The following is a 9,675-nucleotide window of genomic DNA, read 5'->3' on the forward strand; positions in this document are numbered from 1 at the left end:
TATGAACCCACTGACTGATGTCTGACAACAGTTAAGTCGTTGAGGGAAATGAGCAAAATTTTGAGCTCATGGCAACCAGAGGATATTTTGATAACTGATGTCGAGGACCAAGACTTCCCCTTCACTCCACTGGTCATTGTTTACAGTCCAGTGACAAATTCCAGGCATGAGAAGGAAGTATGAAACAAGAGAAGATAAATTAAATTGGATTGTAATTTGCACTCAAATGCAGATAGCTATTAAAGGAATAAATAAACAAAACTAATTTTTTAACAGATAATAGCCAATGGATTCTGAGATCGCATTTTGGCCGACGCTTTCTGCTTATTTTGCTAATCACACAGATTGTTTCAATGCATACCACATTATGTACATCTACCTCACTGGTCAATACCATTCTGACTACAAACGGGGACCTAAAAGCAACCGAACTTTAATCTTGGAACCTAATGGCCGATTGGTGCCACAAGCATATGCCCAGGCTAAATCACTCTTTTTTTGCCCTGGTCATTGTTTACAATGGATATTAACGCTAAAAGGATGTAGGAGAACAGCTGACAACTACACCCAGATTGTGATTTGCACTCACTAGGAGATATTTTTTATACTGATGAATAAGATGCTAAATTGTCTTCCAATGATAGCCAATGGGTTTGGGTAATACAAAACCCCATTGGCCAATTAATTACACCTTTTTTGTTCTCCACACTGACTGTTTTCCTGAAAACAACCCAAGCTTGCTCAAAACTGATTGTTTGATACTTCTTGGCAACAGACTTTGGTGACGCACCCTAATTTCTTCTCTGTCCAGTCGTTTCATACTCACCTAGCTCGATTCACTCATTAGTCAATGGGCTTTCTGGCATGAGGCTTCTGGCGTTTCATAAAATTGGTGTCACCTGGCCATCGCTCAGGTAACTCCTTAGTGAATCGTCAGCAGAGATCTGATCTCCTTATGCATTGGATAACGCCAAGGCAAAGACTCTTAGCAGTTAAATCTGAGGTTTGGCAGGATGCTGTCACCCACACAAAGCCGAACTCTGCTTCGCCCTAGTGTGCGGCGCCATCCTGCTTCCTGATGTCACCATTTATATAAAACGCCAGCAGCATCATGCCAGGGAGCCCATTGGCTAATAAGTGGATTTTAGTTCAGTGACTTGTAACCGATTGGACAAAAAAGTCCTTAGGGCAGATCGCCACAACGTGGAAAACCAAAATGCAGAACACACTTTTGTCCTTTGTTTAAGAGGAAACTATCCTACCACCCAACACCTAGCACCTCAAGTTCCCTTTGATCAACAGCACACATTTTTTGTTTAAAGTATCTTGCTAACTGTCCTCTTTAATTCTCAATATCTGTAAAAGTGAACCTTAGCGCTTCGGAAGGATTCTCGGGCTGGTCCTGGTCCTAATGGCTGAGGTAGTGGGCTTGGTCTCGGTAAGGCCCTTTGTAGAGCCCTTGGAAGTGCTAGAACTGTCCTTAGTTGGATCCCCTGGGGTGTCCTTGGAAGAGTCTTTTGAAGCACCTTTGGAGTGATGGGTAGAGTACCTGCTTGCTGGTGAAGTACACTTGGTAATGTGTTTGCTAGTACCTTTGTTAGTACCCTTAGTAGTGTGCTTGGCAGGATAAGTGGCTGGTGGGTCTGGTTGAGAAGAAGTCACTGAGTTGATAGCAGCTTTAGAAACAGTAGTCCTAGCAGCAGCAGCAGCAGCTCTGGCTCTAGATTCAGTAGTCCTGGTGATTGGCTTGGGGAGTGAGGATGAAGCAGGATGGTTTCTCTGGATCCTTTTCTCTCTGACGTGTCTGTTAATGACCTGGCTGACCGGGCTGAGTTCACAGTTTGTAATGACCCTTTCTTCAGAGAGCTCCAGAGAAGTGATGCTCTCCAAACTTAACTTTCCAACATCACCCTTGTCCTGTACGACTTCACTAATACTGTCCGTCTGTAATCTAATTTCTTCAACATGGCCGAGAATTTCTTTTCCACAATCTGCATCATGGCTGACATCTTCAACCCCATTTACCTTTTCACAGTCGGTCTCCTTCTGTGGGATCTCAACACTCTCCAATGGGACATCTATATGATTGTATTGCAGTGTCCTGCTCTTCCTTGGTGGGTTGTTGCCCTGAGGATTAACGGGGGTAGGGCTGGTATCTGGTGGGAGGCCTCTCTTCCTTCTGGACACCCTCAGGTTCTCACTTAGCTCTCCAGTGCCAGAGCCATTGGTCAATGGTATTTGAGCCTGAGACCTACTTGAATTTCTTCCTGAGTTCTGGAAACTGCTTAAGGTCTTGGGATTGCTATAGCAATTGGAGACTGTTCTGCGGTGGAGAGGAAGGGGGTGATTGCGTTTAAACTCTTTGTTGCTTGGTTGCCTGGAGAGGTGTTTGTTGTTGGTTGCCTTGGGTCTGCTTTGGGGAGGGCCTTTTGCCTTACAGGTACTGCCAGGCCTTGTGGAGGGTCTGGTAGATCCTCTGCTACGGACCACCGTGCTAGGCTTTAAAGGAGGGACTGACCTGACAGAGGAGGTTCTTTGTTGAGAGAATCCAGTCGCCAAGGCCACCTGTACCAGAAAGACATTATGTCAGCGTCACTATTGTAGGGACTGTCAGACGAATACATTTAAAATCTGAAATTAAAAAAGTTTTTGTTAAAGGCTTTATATGCGATTTTTTGATCCAGCAGATGTCGCCCTTGAGCACCAGCATGAAACCAAAACAACTCGCGGTGCATTGTTGTGTTAGCATGCTAATGCTAGCGATCTTTATTATGCTCGTATCTTCACACTGCATGTAAATTTACCTGAAATGAGCGTGATCTAGAAACACAGTTAAGCAGTGAGTACAGTATGTTATTCTTCTTTTCTCTAGTCCCTCAATTAAACAACTTTTATACGTGAGGGGAGGAGTCAGCCGGCTGTCCCGTCGATGTAAACAAACTGAAGATAGGACTCTGAAAACTCTGAAAACATCACAGACAGTGGGACTCGGGTGTTACACCCATTGTAGACAGTCATGACTCACAGAGTTATTTTCAGAGGATATACTTGATTTCTACATTTAAGTGTGAAAAATCGCATATACAGCCTTTAACATAATGATGTGGGTAAGTTGTACCAAAGAAAGTCTGTCCACTAAATGTTCTTATTATTGTCCCGCTGCCTCAATCAGTTAGTATTGTTTGGTTAAGGTTAAATCCAGCTACTCACTTAAATAACTTTCTTTGTTAAATTCAGTCTTCTAGTGCTGGGAATACAAGAAGACAGCTTTCAGACAGAACACCATGCAGGAGGAGGATCCTACCTTGTTGTTCCTCCTGACCTGTAGGGGGAGCTGGCGAGGTCTCATGAGATGTCTCTCACCTCCCTTCCTCCTGTCCTCCTCCACTCCCTTACTCCTTCTCCTCTGCTGCTCCTCCTCTCTCCTCTGCCTCTCCCTCCTCCTCTCTGCTCGGGCACTCATGGGGCAGAAGGAGCCGACCTCTGCAGAACGTCCACTTCCTCTCGGAGGCCGAGCGTTCCTCTGCACTGTGGGACGGCAAGAGCAAACACAGACAGATGGAGGGAGGGAGGGAGGAAGAAAAGGAAATCACTCTCTCATTCTTCATGTAACTGTATTTCAGTCAATAATTTAATTCATTTGATGTACCTGATGATCTACTGAGAACCTTTATGTTCTTTCCCTGAGCTGCAGTCCTCTGATTGGTGGAAGGAGAGGAAGTACGATGCTGTGTATTGGCTGGCTCCTTTGCTCGTCCACTCTTCAAGAAGGCCATGTTGCTAGGCAACGCGGATGAACCTAAAAAGAAGGTGGAGTTATCTGGACTTGTCAAGTGAATGTGGCTGAAACAAAGTGTAATGAGTTATGTACCTCCATTAGCTACGATGTGAGCTTTTCCAGTGTACCTAAAATATGTTCTTACCTCTCAAGCAAAGAAAAGACAGGAAGTCCTCCGTCTTTGGTCGCCGGCGGGTCAGGCAGGTGCCTACAACACTGTTGTGGGTGTGGTTATTTCGTGCAGATGTCATCAACACTGGAGGTCCCGGAGAGCTGGGAGGGGACTGGGCAAACTTCCTCTGAGCTCGGAGCCTCGGTCTGCACGGAACCACAAACCCACTTAGAACTCTTTTATTTCATTGCAATTTCATCCTCATCATCATTTATTTTATTTGAATGCTCGGAAAACACATTGAGGGAGAACCGTCATTTACAATGGTGCCGAGGTAAAGACAACAACAGAAAAGAGGCAAGATACAAATAAAACAATGAACAGCAAGAATGAAACAGGAAGTACTCGCAGGGAAAATGATGTCTATGAATACTGACCTCTTGCTTGCAGGATCCTCTTTGTCATGATGGAGGCTCGCAGGGCGGCGCAGTGGAGGACCTGGTCTGCTCTGTAAGGACCGGATCCAGGTCGGACTGGCTGACAGGAGGGACTGATGCCGGCTGAGACCATTAACCACGGGGCCTTTAGAGAGATTATGAAACACTTATTGATCACTAAGAAATAGTCTCAGATAATATGGTTTGTAAACATAAATATGTTAAAGGTGTAAACGTTTCTTAAACACAGGAAGTGAGGCAATCAGAAAACAAACTCTAGGAAGAGAAAACTAAGGTGTTGTGATTTCAACATGTTAACCACAGACTGTTTAAAACATGGACTGGTCTCAGTGACCTGGGGAGTTATGAAGCTTTACGATGGCGGTCGCCGGTGTTGTAGTACTTGTCAGGTCTTTGTCTCAAGACCACTTTTTGAAGGTCTCGGGCCTCGGCCTCATCTCGGAGGCATTTTTACTCGATATTGTTTCGGAATGGGCGGACTCCGAGTTGAAATGAAGACCGGTCAAGACCACCACTTAAAGGCTATTTGTCCACGTCTTGATTAGATGGAAAACGCCTCTTTCTAAAATAATAATTAACTTTAATTCATAGTTCGATTTTAATCCCCTGATTACGACTGCAGCCCTCCCTGTGTAACGGTCTAAATGAGTGACACGCTATTTATGGTCTTAATCTTGTCTCAATCTTGTCCTACTTTGGTCTTGGTCTTGACTCAGTCTTGATCCCTATATGTCTTTGTCTTGGAGCGCTCCATTCTCGGGTATGTCTCGGTCTCGGTTAACGTGGTCTTGACTACAACACTACGCCATATTGGAAAGGATTTCTCTACCTCACTTCAGATCAATCTAGTGACAGTTAAAGAAGTGGAGCTGAGGCGGGCCTTGATTCTCCTGCCAAAGAGCTACAATGCACCCACCTGTCAGTCAAAGAGGCCACGCCCCTAATTAGGCAAATGTATACATAACTCTTAGACCGAGCATAATCAAAAAGGACGAGTTGAACATTCACCCCCTGTTCAGTGTGTGCAATTTAAAAGAATGACCTCCTGAGACTAAAACTGTTTTTTATACAGGCGGCCTCACATCGGTTTAGATTTCATTAAGACTAAGAGTTTTGGAAAATGAGGGTCTTGTTGATTTGACTGACAGGTGGGTGTGCTGTAGCTGTTTGTCAGGACGCTTAAGGCTCACCTCAGTTCCTCCTCTATGTCTGTTTCTAGATTGATAATAAAGTTAGGTAGAGTCAGCTTTTCCAATATCCAGACCGCCGCCGTTAGGCTTCATAACCCCTCTTTAAAAACTAACAGGTGATGACATCGGGACTACATCCAGGACACTCAATGAAATTCACTTTTTCACTTCTGCTTGGGCTTCATTTTTCAACACCAGAGGTTTCTGCTTTGTTTTTCTGAATACATCAAGTTGATGTTATTATTACTGATGGGGGGGGAAAAGTGAAACTAGGACAATACAAGAGGAGAGCAGTGTCGCCGATGATGTCACTGACCTTTGAGCTTTGTGGGAGTTTGTGACCTCAGTGTCCGGGCCGGGGCAGGTGTGTGCGGCGGCGTGTGTGTGTTCCTCACCGAGTGTTTGTGCTGTGTGTTGTGTTTGTGTTTGAGCAGTGACGGACTGGTCTGCGTTGTGTGTGAGCGCAGAGTTCTGGTTGTCGCTGAAGTCCTCTGGAAAACATGCGACTCCTGAACGGTGTCGGATTGTGTTTGTGTTGTGTTGCGCAGTGTGTGTGTGCATTTAGTTTTTGGTGTGTGTGCATCCTGAGACGGCTGGGTTTTATGCCCTTTGTTGTTGTTGTTGTTGTTGTTGTTGTTGTGTTCATGATGGTGCAGATGTTTGGAAACGTGTTGATTTTTCAGCGTGTGTGTGCTCGTTGGTCTGTGTGTGACTTTCTGCTGCGGCGTTTGCACGCTCTGTCGAGTGTTCGGTTGCGTCGGCGTCTTTTGCGGAGCGTGCAAGAGTGTGTTTTTGGGAGTGCGTTTGTGTGCACACGTGTGTATGTGAGAGTGTTTGTGTGTGGCACGGTTTGTGTCTCTGAATTCCCTGAGGGAGAGGAACAGAACCTTCCGGACCAGACGCTCTTCACACCACGGCATCCCGTCACTGATGTCCTGCAGAGACACGCACACACAAAATATCAGCTCTGTGCACACTTTTCATCAAATAGCACAAAAAATCATGTAACAGTTAAATATTTATCAAAAATAGAAAAAGTAGCTGAAAGGTGTTTTGAAGTCCCTCAGACGTTGTTGGTGTAAAACGCTGTGAGCTTCAATAACCGGAGCATGTAAGATAAAGACCGAATAAAGGACATTTACATATTTCTTTTTGATGATGTTGCGTTTTGGTCTGTCTGTACTCATCTTGTCCAGAACACGCTGAGCGGCACATGAAGTACAGAAGAATCTCTCGTTCTCTTGGTTTTTTTCTCTACAGGTGTGGAAATCCCTGCGTGCAATCCTGGAAAGAGGAGAGAGAGAGAAAATCTGTTAAAATAGAAGGACTACAAGCCGATTTATACCAATAATTCATATCCCGTCAAACTTACAGTGAATATAATAAAACGTTCTGTGAAACTTCAGATCACATTTTAATGCATTGGTGGAATAAAAAAAGTCAGTTTTACTTCAGACAGGGGAAGAGACACCCCTGTTTCTCAGCATTATCATTAATGTAGGGTCATAGTGTGAAAAATAAAGTTGCACTTAAAGGCTTAATATGTGATTTTTCACTCTTAAATGTAGAAATCAAGTATATCCTCTGAAAATAACTCTGTGAGTCATGACTGTCTACAATGGGTGTAACACCCGAGTCCCACTGTCTGTGATGTTTTCAGAGTTTTCAGAGTCCTATCTTCAGTTTGTTTACATCGACGGGACAGCCGGCTGACTCCTCCCCTCGTGTATAAAAGTTGTTTAATTGAGGGACTAGAGAAAAGAAGAATAACATACTGTACTCACTGCTTAACTGTGTTTCTAGATCACGCTCATTTCAGGTAAATTTACATGCAGTGTGAAGATACGAGCATAATAAAGATCGCTAGCATTAGCATGCTAACACAACAATGCAGCGCAAGTTGTTTTGGTTTCATGCTGGTGCTCAAGGGTGACATCTGCTGGATCAAAAAATCGCATATAAAGCCTTTAAGGTAAACTCACACAAGAATTTCAGGAGAAGGCTTCAAGCCTCTTTGTAAGCGGTTGAAAACTCTTACATACAGCACTGGTGAGCAGCCCTCCCCTGGCAGCCCTGCAGCGTTCTGCCCACCTGAAGGCTTCCAGAGAGCTGGCCAATCAGAAGCAAGTGGGCATATGGGGAGGGGGGCCTTAAAGAGACAGTCAGCTAAAATGAGGGATATTACTGACGTCCAAGACTTGTGTAAATCAGTGTAACTTCTTGTGATGAAAGATACAACAAAAAACTTAAAGTACTTGGTCTTTTTCGATTCTCTGATTTTTTGAAATTGTCAAAATCCAAAACAAAAAACGCCAACCAGAATTTACATTTTTAGACACTTCAAATCCATTATTACCCCTTAACCTTTTCTCAAGATTATTTCCTTTTTAATATAGGGTTCAGAGCTCGGTTCAGGGGTAGTAGACCAGAGACTCCTGCGTTTGGCAGGGTAAACAAACTGCTTTAGTCGAACTGGACTTGCATGTGAGTTACTTAAACAAGAGGACAAATCACTAAATTGCGAAAGCGTTTTAATTGAGTAATTTGTCTACCCGTTTTATTCTTATTACGCGAAAACATTTTATAAATTGCGCAGGCTTTTTTAGTAACTTGCACGTCCGTCTTCATTCAAAACAAATCAAACTGAACTAACTCACATGCAATTTATAAAACGAGCGCAGAAATACGAATAAAATGCTAAAACAAATGACTAAATAAAGCGTGCAACTTATATTGCATGTCACCTTTTGGGCTCCGTATGAAACAGATATGGTTAGATTTGTACTTTTTGTCCTATGGAGGTTGAGGTATTGTGACACTCCTAATTAACATATTGTTATTTTCTGTGAATTGAAACTGTGATAAAAAGCAGAAGTTTAAACTGTCCGTGATGCCACAGGTTAACGCAGTAAGGTCAGGTGTGCAGGTCTGGGTGAAACACACCTTCCTCTATTTCTCCTGACTGACAGGTCACCAATTACAATATGCTGCTTTTTCTTTTGAATCCTGCTGAATCCCTGACACTCACTCACCCGGCTGAGAACAGATTTAAACACATGAGAAGGTGTTGGTAATTTAATTGGGTTAACAAGAAGCTTCCTCTTTAACCAGAGAGAGCCCGGCACATAATCAGACCCCGGGTTGATGAGGAGAGTCCGGCCTACATTGGCTCCATCACACCGCCACACGGCTCCGTCTGTTACCGTGCAGACTGCTCGGTGTCGGTACATGCACGACAGTCTGATCGGTGTGTACATCCCTGCAGACTTCTGACAGTACATGTGTGAGAATATTAAAGCGGATTTCTCCGTTTTACTGAAACAAAGCAGACATGAACACGTTATTCCCTCACCTCCCTCCTGCAGGATCACCGGCCTACATCCTGAGATACACCGTGAGGGGATCAGACCCGCTCACACAGCAGAACCCCTGCGGCAGGCACCGACACGGTCAACCCCAACCCCCGGCTCCCCGGCGGGTCTTTATCCACCTCACCGAGCCGCTCAGAGTCCACACCTGCACGGGCTGTTCGGCTGCAGGGAGGCGGCACTCTGCGCTCCTGTCAGCCGCCGTTTCAGAACCAAGGCCAGCCCCGGTTACATCTCACTGCGCGTCTATTACCGTGATTACGACCCGTCCAGACAATGAGGGACTTCCTGGTGGCTCCCAGAGCATTAATGATGCATTGGTCATGTGACACGGAAATCGACCGAGATCCCCGATCCCTGGAGAGCTCTTAAAGGCCAACTGCCTGATTTCATCGTTAGCCCCCCCTCCATCCAGTCACCACCCCCAAATCAGTCCGTAAAACCCTACAAAAACAACTACAGCTAACGTTTGAATTATGATGCGCCTCTATACGTGCAATTAAGGTAAACGCGCTTCCAGCTTCCAAAATGTCAGCATTTTTTTTTATTAAACATTTCTTGCAAATGTACAAATGTAAAAAAACAAATACAAAATATGGTTACATTCTGTACAGAATTGCCAAGGGAAACAGCTGTCATGTCAATAATTAACAGTACATCATTTTAACATATAGAAATGAAATGACAATGTCTTAAATGAATATAAGAAAAAAATAATAATAATAAAATAAGATAAACAATGAATCAAGTATACAAGGGAATATCCGTT

At 44.2% G+C, this 9,675-nt stretch overlaps 1 protein-coding gene across 1 annotated transcript; it reads right to left on the reverse strand.

Moving 5' to 3' along the window:
* Window positions 1-1,213: 1,213 nt before the first annotated feature.
* LOC132983280 (probable serine/threonine-protein kinase nek3) lies at window positions 1,214-9,188 on the reverse strand. The gene is made up of 8 exons (XM_061049542.1): window positions 8,891-9,188; window positions 6,681-6,822; window positions 5,855-6,473; window positions 4,328-4,472; window positions 3,924-4,096; window positions 3,650-3,799; window positions 3,305-3,528; window positions 1,214-2,565 (listed from the first exon to the last, which is right to left on the reverse strand). The coding sequence occupies exons 2-8, from the start codon at window positions 6,723-6,725 to the stop codon at window positions 1,372-1,374; spliced, it is 2,550 nt and encodes an 849-aa protein (XP_060905525.1). The 5' UTR covers window positions 6,726-6,822; window positions 8,891-9,188; the 3' UTR covers window positions 1,214-1,371.
* Window positions 9,189-9,675: the final 487 nt, after the last annotated feature.

Source organism: Labrus mixtus, chromosome 11 (genome assembly GCF_963584025.1).
Source record: "Labrus mixtus chromosome 11, fLabMix1.1, whole genome shotgun sequence".
Lineage (NCBI taxonomy): Eukaryota > Metazoa > Chordata > Actinopteri > Labriformes > Labridae > Labrus > Labrus mixtus.

Excerpts from the sequence above, each read along its gene's own strand:
- LOC132983280 (XM_061049542.1), bottom strand. The coding sequence starts at position 6,725 with ATGAGTACAGACAGACCAAAACGCAACATCATCAAAAAGAAATAT. Across the intron at positions 6,474-6,680 it reads ACATCATCAAAAAGAAATAT|GACATCAGTGACGGGATGCC; the intron begins GTAAATGTCCTT and ends GTGTCTCTGCAG. Across the intron at positions 2,566-3,304 it reads AGGTCAGGAGGAACAACAAG|GTGGCCTTGGCGACTGGATT; the intron begins GTAGGATCCTCC and ends TTTCTGGTACAG.